The following is a 25966-nucleotide window of genomic DNA, read 5'->3' as shown; positions in this document are numbered from 1 at the left end:
TGGGAGCTTCTGGGCTTCCCTGCTGGCTCAGTGGTAAAGAACCCGCCTGCCAATGCAGGAGATGCGGGTTCTATTGCTGGGTTGGGAAGATCCCCTGGAGGAGGAAATGACAACCCATTCCAGTATTCTTGCCTGGAAAAATCTCATGGTCAGAGGAGCCTGGCAGGCTACAGTCCACAGGGTCACAAAAAGACAAGACTGAAGTGACTAAACAGCAAACAACAGGAAACCATGCAGACTCCAAATTCCAAATCAGAATGCGAGTGTTACAGTTTGCTCTGCTTAGAACAGCCATCTGAGCACAAACAGGTGCGAGTCCAGTCCTTGTCCAGGAGCGGGGATACAGGCTGGTTGGAAGGACCTCTTGCAAGTCCACCTTGGGAATACTCGGAGCTGGTGCAACCCCTGACCAGGGAATGAGAGAGGAGAGTGAGGTCTCTTTCAAGGGAGGGAAAAGCAACTTTAGAGATGGTGAATGCTGTGAGCCTCCTGACGGAGACTTGAAGGATGAATAGAACGTCTAGGTGGAAGGGGAAGGGTTTGAGGGAAGCAGAGCAGGAAAGGAGAGAGAAATCTGAGCAGAAGGATTTGGGGCATGAGCCAAAAATAAATAAAGTTTAAAACGTAGACTTCAAGGCACAGAACACCACAAGAAAAAGAGACATTTCATAATGCTAAAAGGGAAAATGTATCAGGAAGATGAGTATAAATGTATATGTAATTGATTCGACAGACTGAAAAAACAAAAACGTGAGCCTAAGCTTGACTTCCCTGGCTCAGACAGTAAAGAGTCTGTCTGCAATGCAGGAGACCTAGGTTCGATTCCTGGGTCAGGAAGATTCCCTGGGGGAGGAAGTGGCAACCCACTCCAGTATTCTTGCCTGGGAAATTCCATGGACAGAGGAGCCTGGCGGGCTATAGGCCATGGGGTTGCAAAGAGTCAGACACAATCGAACGCCTAACACCTTCAAGCTTGGAGTCAAATGTGAGGCCATCCCAGACCAGGCAGAGGGAAGGAGGCCACCCAGCCCCCCTCACACCACACACGCACACTCACCCATCGCCCCTCTGGCTCACTGTCTCACCAGAGCATTCATTCCTCAAATCATACGAATGGAAAGGTGTAACTTCAGCCGGTGTAGGCTGTCCATGTTCCTCTGTGCTCTGGTGGTTTGAGATTTACATCCCTGACGTAGTTCAGAATTATGTATAATTTAGTCACTACAGCATGACTCTCAGCTGTTTACAGATACAAATATCTTTGCATTGGTAATCACTAACACTTTCTGTCATTTTGCAGTTTACGAAATGATTCTACATACGTTAGTCCCCGTAATCCTCACGACTCCCAAAAGTAGAGGTATCATTATCTCCATTTTATGACTTAAGAAACTGAAATGTCACGACTGCAAAAACAATATAAATGCTTAGAGCCAAGTCTTTTGACTCCAAATAGCATGCCACTTTCAAAAGAATACATTTTTATTCCAGAACATTTGTCTACATTCTTGTTTGTATGTTTTCAGGACCTACGGCACCTCATGAAGTACATTAGTTCTTCATGGAAAAAAAAAAAAGTTTAAGTGTCAGCTGCTCAGACGTGCCTGACTCTTTTGCTACCCTGAGGACTATAGCCCTCCAGGCTTCTCTGTCCATGGAATTCTCCAGGCGAGAATATTAGTGAGTAGCCATTCCTATGCCCATTAGCAATCAGAGGTGTATCCACACAGTTGCCAGCTGTCAAGAATTATGTTCTTACAGATTCTTTCATGAGTGTTTTATCCTTTTCATGCCCAGGGCCCCTATCCTGGCTCAGGTTCCTCAGACCTGGCACAAGGGCCCTATTTATTCATTCATACAATCACGCAGGCAGCCATTATGCTCCAAGTACTGTGCTAAGTGCTGGGCAAACTGGAGGATCGATACAGAGCTCCTGCTTTCAGAGGACTTACCATCTTAGGAAGGAGAGAGACTAGGATATGGGACCTTGTAAAAAGAACGCAGGAATGCTTTTTGGAGGGAGCACAAGGTGAGACCCCTAGCGTCGAGAGGCTCTTAATCCAGAGTTAAGGAGTCAGGGATATCTAAAGCTGAGACTTTAACGGGAAGCAAAAATGAGCGTGAACATTTTCAACAGTACAAGACCCATGAACTTCCAGATGTTCAAGCTGGATTTAGAAAAGGCAGAGGAACCAGAGATCAAATTGCCAACATCTATTCATTCATTGAAAAAGCAAGAGAGTGCCAGAAAAAAATCTACGTCTGCTTTATTGATTATGCTAAAGCTTTTGACTGTGTGGATTACAACAAACTGCAGAAAATTCTTCAAGAGATGGGAATACCAGACCAGCTGACCTGCCTCCTGAGAAATCTGTATGCAGGTCAAGAAGCAACAGTTAGAACTGGACATGGAACAACAGACTGGTTCCAAATTGGGAAAGGAGTACGTCAAGGCTATATATTGTCACCCTGCTTATTTTAACTTATATGCAAAGTACATCATGAGAAACGCTGGACTGGATGAAGCACAAGCTGGAATCAAGATTGCTGGGAGAAACATCGATAACCTCAGATATGCAAATGACACCACCCTTATGGCAGAAGGCAAAGAAGAACTAAAGAGCCTCCTGATGAAAGTGAAAGAATAGAGTGAAAAAGTTGACTTAAAACTCAACATTCAGAAAAACTAAGATCATGGCATCTGGTCCCATCGCTTCATGCAAATAGATGGGAAAACAGTGAAAACAGTGTCAGACTTTATTTTCTTTGGCTCCAAAATCACTGCAGATGGTAACTGTAGCCATGAAGTTAAAAGACGCTTGCTCCTTGGAAGAAAAGTTATGGCCAGCCTAGACAGCATATTAAAAAGCAAAGACATTACTTTGCTAACAAAGGTCCATCTAATCAAAGCTATGGTTTTTCCAGTAGTCATGTATGGATGTGAGAGTTGGACCATAAAGAAAACTGAGCACCGAAGAATTGATGCTTTTGAATTGCAGTGTTGGAAAAGACTCTTGAGAGTCCCTTGGACTGCAAGGAGATCCAACCAGTCCATCCTAAAGGATATCAGTCCTGAATATTCATTGGAAGGACTGATGCTGAAACTCCAATACTTTGGCCACCTGATGCGAAGAGCTGACTCATTGGAAAAGACTCTGATGCTGGGAAAGATTGAAGGCGGGAGAAGGGGACGACAGAGGATGAGATGTTTGGATGGCATCACCGACTCAATGGACATGAGTTTGAGTAAACTCCGGGAGTTAGTGATGGACAGGGAGGCCTGGCATGCTGCAGTCCATGGGGTCACAAAGAGTCGGACATGGCTGAGCGACTGAACTGAACTGAATCTAGGAGAATGCTTAGTTCAGGAAAAGGAATGACATGAACAAAGGCATGGATGCCAATGAGAAGAAAGTAATTTCACAGATACAACTGAATACACTTTGATAGCCTGAAGGGTGAGTGCAGTGGGAAGGCACTGCTGAGATGCTGTAAGAGTCAGATTACGAAGAGCCTGGGAGCCGCGTGAAAGAATCTGGACTTCATCCTGGAGCAGTGGAAACCATGAGAAGATATCACACAGTAGAGTGACATGAGAAGAGTCACATCTTAAACAGATCTGACTGCAGTATGGAGAAATGATTTGAGCAGCACAGCCACCATATAAATATGTGTGAGCCATTTAGGGCATTTCAACTTTTCTAGGAGCCATTTTAATAATGAAATTAATAATTAATTTTAATAATCTAGTTTCTTTAACCCTACAGTACTAGAAAGAGGTATGGAGAGAAGTGAACACATGGGAGAAGTACTCAGGAAGAAGAAATTTGTTACAGGTGAGAACTTACTTTAGTTCATTTGACTCATTAGGATCAAACGAATCTTCCTAAAATATAGCTCTACTTAAGATATCCCATGTTTTAATTTTTCCACATTTTTGCTCTTTAGCCACCAGATAAAGCCCTGACTCTTTAGCCAGCAGCAGACGCTGCCTTTCCTCGGGATCCGAATCCTACCATCCAAATTGATGGGCCTCTCTGCTCCCACCCGTGGACCCAGCTTCTAAGACCAGTCATAACCTTATGCAGAAGGAGTGAAAAGACCTCAGCTCAGTCCTCTGGAATGGAGCATCAGACTTCCGCTCCTCCTTTGAGTCAGGCCCCTGTGTTTCAGGTCTGACTCCTGGCTTGGAAGTCTGCCTGGTCCCTCTGTGGTGGGGGCCTTGCATTTCACTCTCCATTCCACTTTTTCCTCCTTCCAGAGTTTGGAAGTCTGCCCATGAACCTGAGCTTAGCAGCTGGAGCCTGCTGACTGCTGACCGACCTTCTCAGTGAATCTCCCTCCTGAACAACATTTCTCAAGGCCACCTGGTGCTAGATTTTCCAGTACCAGCACCTCCCAGCCTCAAGATCTGTCAGCCACCTCCCAACACCAGCTCCACTCCCCCAGGCAAGTAGAGTGACCACCTTGTCATCTGCTGCCATATTCCTCTGAGTCTCCCTTCCAACGCCTCGTTTGCAGCCTGGACTTGCCCCACCGCTCCTACCCCAGTCCCCTGGGCAGATCTAGCTTCTGCCAGTTTGCTCTGTCTTTGGCAGTGAACCCGGCCATTTCTAACAATGTTTTGAGCTATAACAATTAACCATCAAGGCCCTGCAAATTTCCACCACTGAAACTTCTTCCTCCCTAAGCTTGTGTACCCTTTACTCCAGTCAAAATCATCTCCCTGTCATTTGCCATTCATGCCCCACGCTTACTGACCTCCCTGATTCACTCCATCCAACTACCCAGCCCGGAAAGGGCTTTCTCCCATTCTATCCCCTTTTCCTGAGGGATTCTTACTAAATATTAAGCCCCCAAACATGACAATCTGTAATCTCCTCCCCATCCTGACTGGAAATGACATCCCTCTCCTCTGAACTCCTCCAGTTCATTATCTGGATTTCCAGTATGGCTTTTATTACATTCTTCCTTCTTGCAAATGTCTAATCTCCCCAAGAATATAAATAAATGGCTTGGGAATAAGATCCATGTCTGATTACTTAGCAAAGCAAAATAGCCAGGGGAGAGGGAAGGAGGGAAAGAGGGACTTGGCTCCATTTCGCAAAATGAGTAACGGTTCACCAAGGATTATAACTGAGCAAGCGCGCACAGTCAAGTGCCTGCTTGCTGCCACCGCTGCTGCTAACTCGCTTCAGCCATGTCCGACTCTGTGCGACCCCATAGACAGCAGCCCATCGGGCTCCCGTCCCTGGGATTCTCCAGGCAAGAATACTGGAGTGGGTTGCCATTTCCTTCTCCAAAGCATGAAAGTGAAAAGTGAAAGTGAAGTCGCTCAGTCGTGTCCGACTCTTTGAGACCCCATGGACTGCAGCCCACCAGGCTCCTCCGTCCATGGAATTTTCCAGACAAGAATACTGCAGTGGGGTGCCATTGCCTTCCCCGCAAAAGCCTGCTTAGCATCCTTAATATCATTCCTGAAACATGGGGGATACGGCCCCTGTCCCTATAGACGTTAAGGAAATTCTCTGAGAGTCCCTTAAGTAATAATACAAAATTATTCTATATAGCCTCTCTATTTAGAGTTATCTCTTTGCATCTCCCCCTCAACCCCAAATGCATCTGGGAGCCCCCACTCCCCCACCCTAAGGCTTGATGGTTCCTAAAACAGAGTCGGGATAAATTCAGCCACCCAGTTCAGATCCCTGCAGTGGCACCCTCCTTGGCACCTACTAGGTCCACAAGTGTAATAAAAGGCAGTACAGCAGGTTTCCCCGGGGATAGAAAGAAATTTGTGGACCCCAAGAAACACAGAGCCTCCCGCCAGCACAAGTAGGAAACCTAGACTGCCAAGAGTGGGTGTTCCTGTTTGTTATTAAAATGGGCAAAGTTAGTTCTTGCACTCTGATAACAGTCAGCCTCTTGTTCCCTGTATGCCAGTCCATTCTGGACGTGGAGACTGTTTTGCCGAATGTCTATGACACGGTATGATGGGGGAAAGTTAAGCGCTCTGTGCATGAGTACTTTGCACATGCTTTCCAGCTTTCCTCTTAGGCACTCCAGAACCTTCATAAAACATGACTTTTATCTCACCAGATCTATGTACAGGAAGCGGAGAACATTACCAAGTAAAAATCAGCAGAATCCGCCAACTACAGTGTCTGCTCTACCGGCATTTATCCTGCAATATTAGACACCTGACTGGCTTTCCTGTCTAATATTCCTGTTCAGCTATAAACAGATATAGTGTTGAATCCCAGGCCAGGAGGTCTGAAGGCCCAATGATCTGGAGTCCTAAGATGCTAGACAGATATCAGAATGCCAAGTTTTATGAAGAAGCATCTAACAATGACTAAACATGCTTCAAAGGCTTTCCAGTGGTTAGTCATTCCTCCCTGCTTCCATGTCTAAGCAATGCACTCCTTTCCCCTGATGAAGCTATTGGTGCTGAGTGTCCTTTAGAGGCATCAAAGATTCTCTAGTGCCTTACAAATTTGATGGCTTTGATGTTGATGATGAAGCTCTCAAAACTCCATGTGTCTGGGTTGAGATAACATGTGAAGTGAAAGTGAAAGTCACTCAGTTGTCTCTCTGACTCTTTGCCGCTCCATGAACTATACAGCCCACGGAATTCTCCAGGCCAGAATACTGGAGTGGGTAGTCTTTCCCTTCTCCAGGGGATCTTCCTGACCCAGGAATCAAATCAGGGTCTCCTGCATTGCAGGTGGATTCTTTACCAGCTGAGCTACTAGGGAAGCCCTGAGATAACATGGTCAAGCCCTGTCTTTTAGATGCTTTACCTGGAACTGGAGCCCTGGTGTCCTTGTGGTAGGTACCCTGTGGACAGAATACCATCACAGTGTGGACCCACTGTAATTAGAACCCACATCCTTTTCTGACCCAACACAAGTGGAAAATTAACTTTAATGGCCTAGGACAAGAATTGTTCTATTGATTGGCTTTAGAGCATGACAGATCCTCAACGGGAAGAGCAGACAAGGGAGCTGAGCTGTGAGTGCCGTTTATTTATGTATCAGATTCCAGAAGCTAAGGCACTGAAAGCACTGTAAGAATAAAAACAGAAACCAGCTACACAAGTCTGAGAAAACATTATTTTTCTTACTACTCAGCATAGATTTGTATAATCTTGAGAGTGTAAATGGGCCTAACCTTTATTAAAGCACCATTTGGTAATATCAATATTAAAAACACACTTCCCCTTTGAACAAGTAATGTCTCCACTAGGAATTTACCCGGTGGATATACATGGAACACTTCAACGAAACATTATGTCCGAGAATGGTCACTGAAGCATTACTTCGTCGTGGTTTTAAAAATACATCAAAATACCCATCAGTAGAGGGACTGGTTAAATAAAAATAGCATATCCGTATAATGGATTAGTTAAAAGAATGAGATGAATCCGTGTGTGTCGATATGGAAAGACTTCCATAATACTTCACTAAGGGGGAAAAAGTCAAGTACAGTACAGTGTGTACAGTGTGATCCCTTATGTGTTCAAATACACACACGTATGTGGAGAAGGGCACATAATTACATTCAGGCATGTGCAGGAAATCATCTTGGGAAATAGTTAGCCACGGTAAACGTTGAGTAAAAGACCTGAGACGGGCTGGAGAAACAGCTTAACAGGGCAGGGTGGCATATGGGAGATAGATCAAGAATCAGAGTAGGCTTCTTATTTGTACTCTCCATTATTAAAAATACTAATAAACATTCTATTATTTGAAACAGTTTCTAAGTTAGTATCTTCAATAGAAATTGGGTATGTGTCCAAAAAGAGCAAAGAAAAAAAAAAAAAAAAGAGGCTCTTGGCCGAGAGATGGATAATGCCCTCAGCTAACTCAGCTAAAGAGGAAGTATTCTGGTCTACAGAGAGGGAGAAGCTGGCCTCTGCAAAAACTGTTTACTGTGTATTAGGGAGGAGGGGGAAGTGGAAAGAAGAAGAAGAATTGCCTCATCTGGGTTTTTAATTGAATTTTAATTTTCCACTTATTTCACTTTGGAAAAGGGACTTTGATAAGAGGAACTAGCACTTGCCCAAGAATAGGAGGGAACAAAATGTTGTCCCAACTACCTTGAAAGACTTGGAAGGAACATTCTCATCCCTTCCCCACTCCAATCAGAAGGGTGAACGAGGTGTTCACAGGGAATGTTGACAAAGAGTAGACACTGAAGTAGGAGGATTGTAAACCAGCCTCACAGGACCCCCACTGTCCAGAGCTGCTGGTGGCTCCCTTTCTACTGAACAGCATATTCCTTTGTGATCTTGGCCCTGGGGAAGAGTCGCAGCTTCATTAATCCACTGCACAGTCTGGGCTGCTGTGGCACATGCCACTGTCTACCCAGACAGAGTGATAACAAGACTGAAACTCAGTGGAGCCCACGGCACTGAAAGGCTCACTTGCCACATGATTCTTGTTTGCGATATACGTGGAGGCTTTCTATGGGCCAAAACCCCTTCCATGGCTTTCGTTACAGAGCAAGATCGTCCTTATTTATCTGAGTAAAATATCCATGATGTTGGTCTAGATACAAACCCTGTAAAGTAAGCATGACTTGAACATGATTTTCTGCCTGATGAACCACCAATCCCAGGGTAAGCATAGAATGTTCCCCTCTTGTCACTCCCATCCAATTATTCATCACCAGGGCAGAAGAAGGTAGACAGCATCATCATAAGCCTCACTGGATAATTTCTAAATGCTGGAGCATCTTCAGGGAAGTAGACTTCCCCCAAGCCAGGTTACTTCAGCTAGTTAACATATAGGGCTAAAAAGGCCAAGGTCATGAGCTCTTTTACCCTGAGCACCAGTTAGCTTTGGTCTGTTTCATGGCCATATTCTGTATCCCTCAACCCAAATATCTGTTTCAAAAATGGATGCCCCTGATGACAAGGGAGACTGGTCCAAAGTAAAACAGATGTCTGAGTTCAAGTTCATCATGCTTCTGGAAAAATGACACAAAGCATAACAAAAATATTAAAATTATATCACCTGTTATTTGTTCCAAAGAAATCAGGAAAAATAACACCAAGCAGACCTCAAAGATCTGCACAACTGCTAGACTGGTCATCAGGAAGAAAATAGCTATTTACTCATAAGAGCTCACTTTTGCTTTAAGAAGAAGGTATCATACTTTAAACCCATTTTTCCCCTAAAATAATTTGAGAAAATTATTTCACTTAGTATATACAGAATGTTCTCCTTGCTTACAGGTATTCCCTTAGCGAGGAAACTGAAATCAAGATGAGTTTTATAAGCTTCTATGCCCTTGGTACTCAGTCACTTCAGTTGTATCCAACTCTTTGTGACTCCAGGTACCGTAGCCTGCCAGCCTCCTCTGTTCATGGGATTTTCCCAGCAAGAATACTGGAATGGACTGCCATGCCCTCCTCCAGGGGATCTTCCCAACTCAGAGATCAAACCCAAGTCTCCTGTGTCTCCTACATTGCAGGCAGATTCTTTACCACTGAGCCACTGGGGCAACCCTCTATGCCCTTTATATCCCTTTAAATATTTTATGTTAAAAAGTAAACTGAGCATTTCAGTCATTATTTGACCTGAACATTTTTCATGCTAATTCCTTTTTTTGTAAATTGGTATTTCTTCTAATTCCTCTAGTTCTTTCCTCACAAATATGTTCTTTATCCATATACTAAGGATAAAATACCTTCTTTTTTTCCGTTGGTTCACAGAACCCAGCACTTATGCTTTTCTACCATTCATAAAAAGAAACAAATTTCCAATCTATCTTTCTTCACACTTCTATCTAGGTCCTTGCTTCTGAAGTTCCCAACACAATCCACAAACATAATCAATATCTAAAATACCACATGTGCCAGTACCTGAAATACAGATGAAGACCTAGAACTGGGACTTCCCTGGTAGTCCAGTGGCTAAGACTCTGCATTCCCAATGCAGGGGGGCCCAGGTTCAATCCCTGGTCAGGAAACTAGATCCTACATTTTACAACTAAGATTTCTCATGCTACAACTAAAGATCTCACATGCTGAAACTAAGAAAAAGAAAAAAAAATCCCACGTGCCACAGTTAAAAGATCCTACACACTGCAATGAAGGTCAAGGATCCCACATGCCACCACTAGGACCCAATGCAGTCAAATCAATACATACATATCTCACACTCTCACCTTGACCCAGATTTAACATTGAGAGCCATCTTACATAACTTGAAATCCGAGCACATCTACAACTGCAAGCTCTCTGGTCTCAAGATAACAATAGACTCAGTTCAGTTTAGTCACTCAGTCATGTCCAACTCTTCGCGACCCCATGGACTGCAGCATGCCAGGGCTCCCTGTTCACCACCAACTCCCGGAGTTTACTCAAACTCATGTCCATTGAGTTGGTGATGCCATCCAACCATCTCATCCTCTGTCATCCCCTTCTCCTTCTGCCTTCAATCTTTCCCAGCATCAGGGTCTTTTCTAATGAGTCAGTTCTTCACAGTAGGTGGCCAAAGTATTGGAGTTTCAGCTTCAACATCAGTCCCTCCAATGAACACTCAGGACTCATTTCCTTTAGGATGGACTGGTTGGATCTCCTTGCAGTCCAAGGGACTCTCAAGAGTCTTCTCCAACACCTCAGTTCAAAAGCATCAATTCTTCAACACTCAGCTTTCTTTATAGTCCAACTCTCACATCCATATATGACTACTGGAAAAACCATAGCTTTGACTGGATGGACCTTTGTTAGCAAAGTAATGTCTCTGCTTTTTAATATGCTGTCAAGGTTGGTCATAACTTTTCTTCCAAGGAGCAAGTGTCTTTTAATTTCATGGCTGCAGTCACCATCTGCAGTGATTTTGGAGCCCCCAAAAATTAAGTCTGTCACTGTTTCCCCATCTATTTGCCATGAAGATTGCAATACTACAAATAAAATTCACCATTTTTAATCCCTGATCCCAGAAAAACAGGCAGCTACACTGCTCCCTTATGGTAGGAATCTGTCCTCTGAGGAAGAGGGAGTCTTGCTTTCTCTATTTTCTTTCAGGTCACCTACAGTTGTCCCTTGAAAGACTGAGAAAAGAGTCTACAGCGGCTCCCAGATCCAAGGTGCCAGGTGTAGGATCCTGCCGGGGGTGGAGGTAGGGAGCTGGAACAGGACAGAACCTTCTCGTTCAGAAACCACTCCATCTATCACTGCTCATTAGTCTTCAAAGGAGCACTGGAGCCAGGCCTCAAGAAAAGAATACAGCTAAATGTGTGGAGGTTGGTAGTGACCCGAGAAAGTATGTCACCCTACTCAGAGAGACTTATGCTGACCACATAAATCCTTTTTTCTTTTATGGTTACACTGTGTCTTTGTTGCTGTGTGCAGGCTTTCTCCATTTGAGGGCAGTGGGGGCTTCCCTTGTTGCGGAGCAGGGGCTCTAGGCATGGCGCCTTCAGCAGTTGGCACCATGTGGGCTCTGTAGTGATGGCTCATGAGCCCTGGAACCGGCAGGCTCCAGTAGGCATGGCACATGGGCTTTAGCTGCTCCTTGACATGTGGAGTCTTCCTGGAGCAGGAATCGAACCATGTCCCCTGCGTTGACAGGAGGGTTCTTATCCACTGTGCCACCAGGGAAGTCCAGGCCATGTGAATCTTGATCCAAAACCTGAGACATGTGGTTTTACCACGGATGCTTCCCAACTTCTTTCAAGAACCTCTCCCAGTTCTCCATGGGCTATTGAGCTGCCTAACAGTTTTTCTGTCCACCCTGACAAAGGACAGGAACATAATATAAAATAAGGTGCCCCCATTCCCTGCAAACTGTGGAGGACAGTGTATAACATCACTGTACTCAGTAAAACTGTACACAGTGTATAGTTCCCCCTCCTACTTGTTTATGAGGTCACTGGGAAAGCTGCTACTCTTTTCATGGCTTCCCCCTCCTGTTTATCTTTTATATCCCCCCTTCTCCCTCCCCTAGCTTTTCCCTTCTTCTCTATCCTATAGACAGAGCCCCTTTTCTTCTCTACTATATAATTCTAAACAGAGGCTCTGCCCATAACCCTAAGCTATTGCTGCATCACGCTGATTTGCACCAGCTGTGCCTGATGGTGGTTAACCCACACTTACAACAGAGCCTTCTTAGATCTTCCTCTGAGAACGAGATTCTGCACATACATCTAAAAGTCATAACCAGCAAGGTAGAAACTGAGCCAAGAATAAACAGATCCTGCTTTGAACTACTGATCACATTAAATAAGAAAAATAACACAACCAGAGCAAAGAAAAGTGCTACCCAGAGGTGTAGCATAAAGATTTTTCTTGGACACGTACAACAAACTAGTAGATGATTTGCCCCCTCAAACATCCCACTCCCTAGTTTAAGGTCAATTCTCTCAATAGTAATGAAAGGAAAGCCCAGGTCAGGGCAGGGAGCTCAAGGAAGGGAAGACTTTCTCATGAAGAATTCAAGGGACAATAAAAAGTATACTCCTACATAGAGCTGACTCACTTCATTGTATAGCAGAAACTAACACAACATTGTAAAGCAACTATACCTCAATTAAAAAAAGAAAAAGAAAAAACTAGGAGACCTTAAAAAAAGTATGCTCCCAAATAAGAGCATCAAGAACTTTATCATGTAACTAGAGTTTGCAAAGCTTAGAGCCTTTGAGACTCTTAAATAGCTGTGAAAAACCAAGTGCATGGAGCTGGGAATTAGCGTATAATGATGTTATTCTGCAACTTTGGGCAGATCACAATCTCAGAGCATCAGTTTTCCTATCAGCTCACTCCCTGAGGAGTCATTGGCAAGGTCACCAGCTGGTTTGTGCATACTGAATTGTCTGGCCCATTTACTTTCCACTATGAAACCATGTGTAATGGTCCTGTGTCTGAATGTGATCAGGTCATGTGAATGACTGTCATTAGAAGGTAATCATCCTTCTTCATCTCTGTCCCAGTGCGACTGTGTTCCAGATTTGTCAAACCAAATTCCATTCTTCCTAGCTCCATAGGATAATGAACAAATGCCGCTAGTTTTGTTAAGAGAAAAATTTTCCAAGTTGTAAAATCATTTATTAGTTTCAAAAATTCTGGCTAACCTCAAGATTAGGGACACAACGTGATTCATCTGATGCAAGATGACATCAGCAGTCTAAGAAAAATACGTTATAACTAACTTTTTGTTACAAAGCTCATCTACTTATAAATCAGGTTCCCAATGGCTATCTTCACACCTGTCTCACTGTCAGTCCAGGAGGACATTAGAACAAGTCACTGTTAACCATCTCCTGTTGATGGCAGGCAGAAATGGTGTACTTTAGCTCAGGACAGCTTCAAGCCATCTATGAAAATTCTTAGGTTGAACACGTATAGGAGACAGATCTTCTATACTTATTTCACTCACTAGGAGTAAAGTTTCTATCCACTAAAAATAGCAACATAATTTCAGGCTTCCCAGAAAACACAGCATCCCATCAGTCTTTTAAGTACTGAATGATCAGTTCCTAAGCATCAAAAGCATTAGTGCAAAAATGGAGACCCCACCAACAGTGTCAGGCAGGGGTCTTGATGTTTGGAGGACAAACTTTCCTCCAGAGTCACAACACTTTCACAGACCCTTGTGATCTGACTCGTGCCCTCCTTTCAAGCCTCATCACCCCCAACACTTTCTGTCTTGAATCCTATCTTCCATCCACACTGAACTACTTGTCATTCCCCTTTCCCCCACTCTTTACGCCTTTGTACATGCTTTTCCCTCTGCACCATCAAAGGACTTCCTTCCCCACCCCCATAATGAAACAGTCCACCTCATCCATTTTCCATGTCTCATTTGTATAAAATCACTTACTCCTACACATCGTTTATTACTCTTAGCTTCTCCAAACCTCCCAAATTTAGCTAAAATATGCCTCACATGTACTCCTCTACAAGCTTGTGTTTTAATTGCCTTGATCACATCTATGGTGCTTTTGTGAGAAAAAAAAAAAGTCTATATTCCCCACTAGACTGTAAGCTCCATGAGGCAGGGGTTATATCAGTCCTACACATGGCAGTTACTCAACAAATATCTATTGAGTAAATGATTCAATTCACTATTTTATATTTAATAAGAGAGGAATGAATTTATTTTAGATGTTTTCTTAAGATAGCTGTCATTTTATTCAACCTTTTTGTTTTGACACTTTCAATTTTTAGAATTGTAAAAGATGCCAAGAGATACAAATATATAATCATGTTCATATTACCGCCATCTGGAATTGACAAATGTTAACAGTTTTATATATTCCAGTCTATTCAAGACTGCTTTCAAAGGGCCAAAACTCCAATGATTTTGTGATCAATCCTGAGTTAACTAGAGAGAGAGAAATGGAAACAATATTATTAAGCACTTATGTGCCAGTCACTGCCCTAGGTTTATATACATTGCATATTGTGAATATTATTATCCACACTTTATGGATGAAGACACTAAGACTTAGAAGATTAACTACTGACTGAGATAATACACCGAGTAGATGTTACTACCATGTTCCAACCAAATACTAACTAAATCCAAATTCCTTGGGGCTTTGTCCTTTATTGTCTAGATCCTCACGTCCTATCTATACCTGGAAGGTGCTTGCGCTTTTTGAGCCAGGGAATGTACTTTTACATATGTCATTCATCCAATTCGTTTAAAAAATGTCAATTAAGTGCCTACTATGGATTTTGTACTGTTATCTCATAAACTAGCAGAAAACTAAGTTAACCAGGGCACTGCTTTCACAAGCATTTTGGTTAATTCAGCTATGAATAAATTAAGTGGTGCTATAATGCCAAGGAAGCTTCTCCATTGCAAAAGAAACATGCAACCATCTAGGCAAAGAGAAAATAGCATTAAAAGGATGAACAGACTACCTTCCTGTCCCTGCCAAAGGTTAAGGATGACACATGACAAGCTATGCTCACATTAGCCGGCCCCTGAAAATTTACCTTGGTCCTACAAGGACTGGAATGTTGTGGTTGTGGTGGGGAAAATCTTTGCAAGGTGACTAGATACTTAAGGGTCATATTTAAAAATCGCTGACCACTTTGCTGTGTACCTGAAAGTAATACAACATTGCAAATCAACTCTCCACCAATAAAAACCTTAAAAAATAAAATAAAACAAAATAAAAATTTGCTGTCACTTATGATTTCTACAGTGTCCTTTATTTTTGTCTTAACAATTAAAAACATGAAACTTAGGGGTAAAGAATTTGACTTAATATATCTTCTTGGCTCTCAGTTCAAATTCTTATGGTTGCTTAATGGTCAGCATGTCTGTGGTCCTGTAGTTCACATGAAAGAAAGTGAAAGTCACTCAATTGTGTCTGACTCTTTGCAACCCCATGGACTGTAGCCCGCAGGGTTCTTTGTCCATGGGATTCTCCAGGAAAGAATACTGGAGTGGGTTGCCATGCCCTTCTCCAGGGGATCTTCCCGACCCAGGAATGGAACTTCCGTCTCCTGCACTTCAGGAAGATTCTTTACTGTCTGAGCTAGCATAGAGTTCAGTTAAGCCCCTGCACATTCTTTCTTGTGGTCCCTGCCTTTCAGAAAATGAATGACACAGTGTTTCCTGCCCCAAAGGGACAGCCTGTCCCTGTGTGGATACTTTGTATCCAGGGTCTTGCTCCATTTCTTCCAGTAAGTCCAGGGGTGTTTGGCAATCACTCGCTTTGTAACTGTATTGTCAGCAGTTTTGACTTCTCTTAATATATTATAAAACTTCTGGACTCCCAATCGAAATCCTGGCTCTTTCTTCCTTTCCCATATCTACTATCCTCCATGATTCCTTAAACATAACTTCACCTCCCACTTTGATAGAGCATGATTCCTCCATCACAGTGTTTCAAGTCTTTTTGCCATTTTTAGCTTCCTTGATCAACATTTTTACTTTGAAACAATTCAGATTTGTCCTTGCACTGCATCCAACCTACTTGAAATGAATGTTTTGAGTCTGTAAGCACGATATGGCCATAAGGGTAAGCAGGAGTGGGTGGAGAGGTTATTTTGCTTACTGAGGACTCTTTTCATCAGGCTATTTGCTTTCCCCGTCACTGTACTTTTACTACACACATATGGCGTTGATTTCTCAGAAATCCAGCAAAATTCTAATGGTTCCCATTACTGGCAAGCCACAGAGTAAATCATATGGTTCTGGGCCTTGGGTCCATCCTTTCACGACAGCAGAGGAAACACCACTAATTGCCAGAAGTTCTGTCACTTGGGTGCTCTTCTCAGAGTAAGCACCAGCAAGTGAGATAGTTGGTTTTCTGTCCGTCCCTTTGTTCATTCATTTATTCATTCAACAAATGTCTCAAGAGTGTAGTGAAATAACTGAATAAAACAGACACAGTTTCTCAGATTAGGAGCTCATAGTATACTGGAAAAGAATATAAAATAAATGATTGCCATATAATGTGATAAATGGACATGAAGGAAACAGAGTACTTTTTAGAAAATAAAGAAAAAAATGACAAGGGCACATAACACAGACTATAGAGGTCAAGGGAAACTTCCAGAGTCTAAAGGATGAATAGGAGTTACCTGGGCAAAGGGGAAGGAAGGGCACCCTAAACAGAGACTACAACGTCAAGTGCAAATGCACTGGGGCCACCAATATTCCCTTATCAGAATCCAAGTTTTTAAAGCATGCTAACCCTTTCCTTAGAGAAGGGAATGGCAATCCACTCCAGTATTCTTGCCTGGAGAACCCCTTGGTCAGAGGAGCCTGGCAGTCTACAGTCCATGGGGTCACACAGAGTCAGCTATGACTTGGTGACTAAACAACAACCTTTTCCTACCAGTGACCTCCTGTAAATCTCTACCTTTCTGAAATTTTCTCCATCTATAAAAGTTCCAGGGGAGTTCCCTGGTGGATTCTGCACTCTCACTGCAGAGGGCCCAGGTTCAACCCCTGCTTGGGGTTAAACTAAGATCCCACAATCCAGGCAGTGCAGCCCATCCCACCCCACGCCCCACCCCCCAAAAAAAGATTACAAAAGATTACAATGTGTCTTGAGATTCCTAGACCAGGGTTTCTCATCAAGTAAAGCAGGTAAATTTCTCAAATGTAGGGTCATAGGAGAAGAATTTTAGTAAAAGTTTTCCACTATTTCCTCTCGTGGGCCCCTGAAAGAGGACAGGGCTTTGGACTAGCTACTCAGTGCTATGGGAAGCAATACAGCTTCTCCCCAGATAGCCTACATTTGTAATCCAAGGACAAATTTAAATAAATACTGTTTCTTCTTTATATGTGTGCCCTCAAAGGCAAGATAAGCCTAAGGCACAAAAGACAATTCTTTCCCTTTCATGGGCACTATTTCAGTTTGTGAGCTCCTCTCCCCCAACCCCCTGCCTCTTTATTGCCTCATGCCAAGCTTGTCCTGACAATAATGGAGTTTTCAAGCAAATAAAAAGAGACCCTGAGGTTTACAGTGAGCACATTTTGGAAAACAATGAGCTGAAATAGAACTGATTTGCACACTTTTTCCTGGGGAGCTTAGACTCACATGAACACAAGCCCCATGAAGGAAAGGTTTCCAAGCCCTCAAGAAACTGGTCTTTTTCTTCCTTCCTCCCTTCCTCCCTCCCTCCCTCCTCTTTTTTTCTCCCTCCCTCCCTTCCTAAATTCACTTGAAGTTTTCTTTACTCTCTGTAGTAAAGCACAAAGAAATGTTCACATCTAATATGGCGAAGGCAGGGTTCATTCTAGGACTGGGAGCCAAAGGCATGTGCAGGCTCAGTCGTGTCTCTTTGCGACCCCATGGGCTGTAGCCCACCCAGGCTCTTCTGTCCATGGGATTTCCCAGGCAAGAACACTAGAGCAGTTGCCATTTCCTCCTCCAAGGGATCTTCCTGACCCAGGGATTGAACCTGCATCTCCTGGCAGGAGGATTCTCTACCACTAGCGCCACCTGGGAAGCCGGGAGCCAAACAGAACGGGCTAAAGTGGTTGAAAATGTCTAACAGAGTTTTACCAGAGAAAGCTCTCTACATATCAGTTTTGTCCTCTTAAAAGTCCCTGGCATTTCCCCGTGCAAATGGTCACCTGAGCACCCAAGTCAGCAGGTAGGATAACAGAAGGCTGAGAACCCAGCCTGCCCACACCTTTCCCGGAAGACATCCCTGAAGAACACACTGCTGACTGGTGTCACCCCTACCACATGCTCGGGGCAGAGAAGGAGGAGCTGAGTGGGTCTGAAACACCCTTATCTGGACACTGCCCAGAATCATTTGTATATGTCAACACAGTGCTGTTTAGTTGGGGTTGATTATTTTCCTCCTGGGAAGATCACCCACAGGAACCTCAGTGGGGGCAGTCTCATTGGAGTCGGGCAGCTGTGTCTACCAGTTCAAATCCCCTAGTTGTTTAAAAAAACACTGAAGGAACCCTGGAGTATGGGCCTTCCAGAACGTGGGGGCAATCGCGAATTCAGATGGTAGAGGTCAAAAAGCGACTGCTGTAAAACTGGCAGGCTGATAGGGTGTAACATTTTATACTCCTCTGTCCTTCACTGATTCATTCAATAATAAGAAAAGTCTACATCTATTGGTTATTATGTAGGAGGCACTGTTCTAAGCATTTTGCATGCACTTTGCTCTGGCAACAAGAGCCAATGGTTAAAACTAAGAAGATACAAGGTAGGAAGATTGGAGCTGAGGAGACTTCCCCGAAGGTAGGTCTGTGTTCCGTGATGATAGCAGACTGTTTGGTGAACAGCATCTCAAGGGCGGAGGGAAACTTTGAGGTGACTCTGGTGGGCTTTACTGTCCAAGGACGCAACAACAATTCAGGGAATGGGTGAAAATACCCAGGTTCCAAACAATCAGACTGTTTACACAGTTGGGCCCCTATCAATAGCTTGGAGTATGTGGAGCAGAATTCAGTTATGCAGGGAAAAAAGAGCTAGGACAAACTTAGCAGAGGTTTAGAGCTTCACTCAAACGGAATGGAGTTAACGGCAGGGTGTAGTCTCCATGAGATGTTGTGATACTATGTGGGAAAACTGAGATGGAAACCCAGCCACACACACTGGGAAAAACATTTTGAGGAATAAAAGAAAGTTATGACTCAATGGGCACGTTGTTGTTTTTTCCCATGAGACACTGCCAAGCCAGGCTCTAAGAGAGCAAGACTGGAACCATTTATTACGCTGAAGATGCCGACCTGACCAGAATGAGATGAAGTCTGGGAAGCGAAACCAAATGTAGAATCAGGGTGATTTAAATAATTTTGGTAGACAGTTTCATGAGAAGATAAGAGTGAGATGATGAAGAGAGAGAAGCTTGAATTTGAATCTTACTCTGCCACTTACCAGTTATGTATCTTTGAGCATGTGCCCTAACTTCTAATCTTCAAAATCCTTATGCAAAATATTCCTATGGGACTCCCCTGGTGGTCCAGGGGTGAAGAATCTGCCCGCCAGTGCAGGGGACACAGGTTCAATCCTTGGTCCGGGAAGATTCTGTATGCCTCAGGGCAGCTAAGCCCGTGCTCAGCATCAGGAGAAGCCCACCGCAGTGAGAAGCCCATGCACCACAACTAGAGAGCAGACCCTGCTCACTGCAGCCAGAGAACGCCCAGGCACAGCAAGAAGATCCAGCGCAGCCCAAAACAAAAGAATCGGAAAGAAGCAAGCTTCTATTTAAAAACATCCCTATGGCTGTGGCAACTGAATATACCGCGAAATATGAAAGTGCCAAGGACAGTTCTGACACAGAGTAGGTGCTTAACAAATGATACTTTCTCTCCCTCCCTTATAGACTCCAGTTGAATATTATTAATATTCAGTTTTAATATTCCATTCCTCACTACTGATGATAATATCTACCCTATTGATCTCAGTAAAAATATCTCAAAGCATGTTTATATATTAATAAGTTCCCAGGCAGGACATGTCTATCCCTTTGCCTCATATTAAAGTTTGCGGTAGAGAGAAAAAGGAAGTCATTCAGAATCACAAAGAAGAAGCCTAGCTCTATCTTTGAACCACATGCTTTAAGGTCAGCAAAGAGCTGGCTCCTCAGAGATGAATAAAATGCACACCCACTGCTTGTCCAAATAGTCATCCAGTTTCTCTCTCTCTCTCTCTCTCTCTCTCTCTCTCTCTCTCTCTCTCTCTCTCGTTTTTTTAATTCTCTCTCTTCCTGTCCCTCAGATGAGAATGATTTAATCTCCAAAGTATGCGTGATGACACATACTATTTCCTCCTCCAAGAATGTGATGTTACAGTGTGAGGCCCCATTCCAGAACTGGATTGAGAGGGAGAGGTCATATGTCCAGTCTCCACACAGGCATTCACCAGTTGAAGTTCACACAGAGAGCATCTCTGTTTCACAGCCACAGAGAATATTGCTTATCTTGGCAGGCTCCTCACAAATGCAAGACACTGAGCACAGATAAGCAGTGCGTGATGAATGAGTCAGTGCAATTTCAATCAGTAAAGACCCAAACAAACAAACAAAACCCCGCCACTGACTACGACCCAACAGCCAATGAAATAAATCACCTTTGTACCCGAGATGGCAGTATTTTGGTTGCTGTTAACCTTTATAGAAACAACAGGTTATCATGAAATCATGATCACATGGTCACGTAATTGCTATGAAAATGATTCATCAATCAACCATCAGGTATTTAATTCAACTATGTACAGCAGTATATGAGTGCTTTAGGGTTTCTAAGTGAAGTCTAATTAAAACTAATGGACATGGTCTATAGAACAGACAGCCTAGCTTAAAAGAGAGAATCACCATCATGAAAAAAGAATACCCCCAAATAATTCCCAGTTGAGCACTGACTAGCCGAATGTATACAGAGAAGAAGGAGATCAAAGTGGCCAAAAGATGTTTTGAAGTGTTCCAGGCCATCCTTCACATGTCTGACAGAGCAGGATTTCTAGAAAACAAATCTGTGTCACTACCCCTGCCTAAAACCCTTTACTGACTGCCCAAGGCCCACAAGACAATTCCTGAATTTCTGAGTGAAGCGTGTAAGTCTTTTCATTATTTGGTGCTTCTCAGTTTCATCTCTTGCCATTTCTCTTCTGCTGCAGACGCTCCCAACTGCAGGACATTCTATTAATAATACTGCCCTTTACACAATTTTCCCTCTTATGGGAATATTTGCTTGGGTTCCTCTTCTAAAATCCCTTCTGTTGGGTTAACTTCTACTTTTCCTTTAAGAATGAACTCAAGCCTTACTTCATCACTGAGTTTTCTTTCCCTGACACCCACACCTCCATGAGCATACTCACGCCCATGCAGGATTAATGCTCCCTGCTGTAGGTTCTGAAAACACCTAGGGACATATTTATAACATACAACACTCATCACACCACACTGCAATTACTGATTGATTTAATGCCGTTCCCCCACCTATTTCCCATTTTTTAGTATCAACTTTGCATGCGTGCTCAGTCACTCAGTCATGTCCAACTCTTTGCGACCCATGGACTGTAGACTGCCAGGCTCCTCTGTCCATGGAATTATCCAGGCAAGAATACTGGAGTGGGTTGCCGTGCCCCCCTCCAGGGGATCTTCTCAACCCAGGGATTGAACCCAAGTTTCTTGTGTCTCCTGCACTGGCAGCCAAGTTCTTTGCCACTAGTGCCACCTGGGAATCCCTGAAATATGTACAAGGATGATAAACTCCAAATTTAGGATAGTGATTACCTTTGTGGAAGAAGGAAAGCAAATAGAATTGGGTGCCAGGGCCAGGACTAGGGTGAGTAAGCAAGGCACCTAGCATGCAAAATACAAGGATAGATTAACTTCCAAGTTTGTGCAAGTGCAGGACATAAATGTGAGAGTAGGTACCTCCTTAAATTTTGTGCCCTCAGCACCTCCCTTTCTGATCCTAGTCTTGACCCTATTAAGTGACATACACAGAGACTTCAAACAGCTTTCTGCAGAGTTTTACTGCTTTAAAAAACAAAAAACTAAACTCTGTTGTGCTAGTATTTCTATAGAAAGAATTTATAGTTAGTTCATCTGGATTTCACACGTTTAAGACTATAGCTATTTTACTACTTTCTTGGATTGGAATCATTACAACACGCAGATATTAAAGATTTGGACACCCAACATAAGTGCTCTGAGGCCTTGGTATAATGACTGCTCATGAAAGATTATTTTCCTCTTAACAGAATAACCAATAGAAAGACATGTGACCAAGCTTGGCAGTGAGGCCCTCTCTCCCATTGTTTTGCATTTTGAGCAAAGAAATGTGAGAATGAGAGAGGAGAGACCAGTTTGGAAGTTATACCAGGGGTAGGGCTCTGACTAGTTCCTGCTGACTTGGTTCTTGTCCTATTTCCAAACATAGTTCTCCAAATTCCCATCAGTTCTGTGAACCTCCCAATATCCTCCAATAATTTGCCAGTTTCTTTAAATTAGAGTCAATTCCTATTGCTTGCAACCAAGGAGCCCTAACTAATACTTAATCTCACGCTGTCAAAGAATGAATCTATATAATTCCACATGTGTTAGTTGATCCTGAGGAATCAATTTTCTCACCACAATTTGATTTCCCATGTACGTTTGGTAGGAGTGTACAAGGACAAATGCCTACTTGCATGTTTTAAGTCCTATCTGTCAGGGCTACCTCCCTTGGCTGAATGAATCACTGTGGAGTTATTAATGTCCAAGGGACATACCCCTGACTTCTTATTCTCTAGCTGTGGTTGTGCCTATGGCCCCTGAATAAAAAATTGCCAAGCTGGCCTATGATAACAGCTGCACTAAGAATGAGCATCTCAAATCTAAGAAAACCCATCAGTGCACCAGCTGTGTCGCTTAGCGTTGTCTTACCTCCTCTGTCTTTAAAACTTCCCATATCCGAGCATGATCTTCCACCAGCCAGTGTCCTGTGCTTTCTACCTTGGTGGAAAGTTTGAGTTTAGACACCACATGTGCAGGCTCTCCCAAGGGCTTCTCTTCCATCTTGAAAGAGCCAGGCAGGAGGCATTACGGATCTGTGTGGAAGAATAAAGTGGGATCCAGGTTAAAACAATACGTAACAACAACAGCAACAACGAGATGGCAGAGCAAATCATCATGCCTGATTCGTGGATAGTGAGACCATCAAAAATAGTATCATAATAGACACTAAATTTTATGGACACTTTTTATATTTTAGTTATTCATGATTGGCATTTTAATACAGGCTTCTGGAGAAAGGGATGCATTTTGATAATGGAAAAAGTGATAAAATTTTACAGCAAAGTGAAAAGTATCCTTCACCTGTTCTATCTGCTCGTCACTTTCCTCTGGTCCCTCAGTAAGAGATGGAAATGGGTGGATGTAAGACACACCTGGGCTTCCCGGGTAGCTCAGTATCCACCTGCCAGTGCAGGAGATAAGAGAGGAGGGCTCTAGCCCTGGGTCGGGAAAATGCCCTGAAAGAGGAAATGACAACCTACTTCAGTAATCTTGCCTGGAGAATCCCATGGACAAGGGGTCTGGTGGGCAACAGTTGATGGGGTTGCAAAGAGTCAAACTGAGCACTCAAGACAAGCCTGAATGATGTTTTCGCATTTCTATGCCATGCGGGGCATGTGGGAAAAGCACTGGCTCTGGGGTCAGGAGTTTTAACTCTTTAAACATCTATTAAATACTTGTTTGTTTGAGTCTTCATGCGAGGCAAACACAAATAATTCAGCAGTTTGGTTCTTAACCTTAAGAAGTTTGCTGTTTCCAGACAGAAAGGGTTGTAAAAAAGTAGTCACCACGCAGTGTCTTATGGCACCATGTGTGAAATGCCACAGTAATCATGTTTCTAAACTGCAGCAGAAGCAAAGAGGAAGGTTCTCTTTGATATTTATTAGCTGTGTTAACTTCTTGCGCCTCAGTTTCATCAGCAGTCACTCTAGAGACAATATTTAAACATTGATACCAATTCTATAAAGTCTATTTCCTTGACAACATTCCACCTGCCACTGGTTTGTTCAGAATCACATTATACCTGCCCAGCACCATACTGCCCTAAGGAATTGCCTTGCCTCTATTCACATTCCTAAGCCCATCCTTCTGAGAGTAATTTTTCTAAAAAGCAAATCAGATAACGATGTTTCCACCTACCAAAATCTTTTCCCAGAGATTAAAGTCCCAATTCTGTAACACAGCATCCAAGACGACTTCCTCTACCTTCCTCCTCCTACCATGCCTGGCAGCCTCCTCAACCACACTGTCTCTGTTGTTTAAAAGTGCTTACAGGGATTTTCCTGGTGGCTCAGTGGTAAATAATCTGCCTTGCAATGCAGGGGACACAAGTTCGATCCTTGGTCCTGGAAGATTCCACATGCCACAGAGCAACTAAGGCAATGTACCGCAACTGCTGAGCCTGTGGGCCACAATTAGAAAGATCCCACATGAGACAGTGAAGATCCTGCATGCTACAACTAAGGCCCAGCGACACAGCTAAGGAAATAGAGTGCTTGCATGCATCTGACTCTTTTACAACCCCATGGACGGTAGCCCGCCAACCACCTCTGTTTATGGAATTCTCCAAGCAGGAATACTGGAGTGAGTTGTCATCCTACTCCAGGGGAGCTTCCCGATCCAGGGATCAAACCCATGTCTTCTGCATTGGCAGGCGGATTCTTTACCACTGAGCCACGTGAGAAGCCCCGAATAAAGTGCTTATGGATCTCAAAAACATCCAGGATCTTTCAGCCTTTGTTTGTGTCACCTCCTCTCCACCCACTATGACAAGAGAATAAAGATCCTTCCTCCTTTGTATCTCTCTGTATATGCTCTGGACAGAATTCTACCGTGTCACTTACAGCACTTTAAATTATTCGCTTTCAATTCTATTTCTACCTTTTGGTCTTTTAAGCATTGAAACACTGCAGATGATGTCATGTACAGAGTAAGTACCAAATATATGTTTGATGGATTCATTAATTCAGTAAATCATGAGAATCCAGTAAAATTAAGGCAGCAGATCTAACATAGTCAAATAACAGATTACGAGTTGAGTCACCTCTGCTCTTTAACTTCTGTTCACTTAGTGGCTGTAAGCTCCTCATAAGAAAGAGTTAATTAAGTCTAACATTCATCCTGCACCCCTAGGCAGTAACTCTGCAAGCAGCAATTGCTCATTAGCTACCACAGAGTCGTTTTCTTGGAAATGTCTTCAAGGAATTGAGTATGCCTGCAAAAAGCAGGTCTTAAGCGCATATAACCTACTGCCCAAATAAAAGCAAATGAAAAATAGCACTGATGAAGCTATTTGCAGGGAAGGAACAGACACACAGATGTAGAGAACGAATCTGTGGACACAGTGGGGGAAGGAGAGGGTGGGAGGAATCAAGAGAAAAGCATTGACGCATGATCATGTGTGAACTAGCTGCTAGCGGGAAGCTCCTCCACAGCACAGGGAACCCAGCCTGCACCCTGCCAGGACGTAGAAAGGTGGGATGGCAGAGACGATGGAGGCTGAAGGAGGAGGGGAGACATATATATAATTATGACTGACTCATAAACCAGCAGAAACCCACACAGCATTGTAAAGCAATCATCCTCCAGTCAAAAACTAAACTTAAAAGTAAATAGAAATGGCATTGATAAGCTGCGCAGGGGTGATAGGTCGGAAGGTTCGAGAGAAGGGTCTTCTACAGCCGAGTTACTTCTCTGCCTCACATGCTCCATCTGTAAGCCATGGAGAGCAAGCAATGTTCTGGCAGAGAGCAATGATGAGGAACACTTAACCAAAATCATTGTGCAGTAATTTGAAGCATGCAGCACTCAACACACTCCCAATAGGAACCAGGAAACAGAACCTTGACAATTAATGAGCAAAGTTATTCTGAATGGACATAAATGATGCTGACACATACCTGCAAGGAAATAAACAAAGGCGAGTCATGTGGGGGTTTCAGTTCCAAAAAAAGGAAATTAAAATAAACAGGCAAAATGGAAATAGGCCAAATTAGTAGGGAAGGAAATTCCATTGTT

The 25966-nt window shown here is 43.4% G+C and overlaps 1 protein-coding gene across 1 annotated transcript in view; it reads right to left on the bottom strand.

Annotated features, from left to right (window-relative positions):
• The window catches only part of RGL1 (ral guanine nucleotide dissociation stimulator like 1), a 171307-nt gene extending 148324 nt beyond the window's left edge, over positions 1–22983 (bottom strand). Inside the window, exon 1 of the mRNA XM_018060704.1 lies at positions 22820–22983. Coding sequence (XP_017916193.1) covers positions 22820–22951 — 132 coding nt within the window. The 5' untranslated portion in view covers positions 22952–22983. The remainder of the gene's footprint in view (positions 1–22819) is intronic.

The sequence above is a fragment of the Capra hircus genome, chromosome 16 (assembly GCF_001704415.2).
Source record: "Capra hircus breed San Clemente chromosome 16, ASM170441v1, whole genome shotgun sequence".
NCBI lineage: Eukaryota > Metazoa > Chordata > Mammalia > Artiodactyla > Bovidae > Capra > Capra hircus.
Note: the sequence above shows the minus strand (reverse complement) of the source record. Positions and strands in the feature narration are given on the sequence as shown.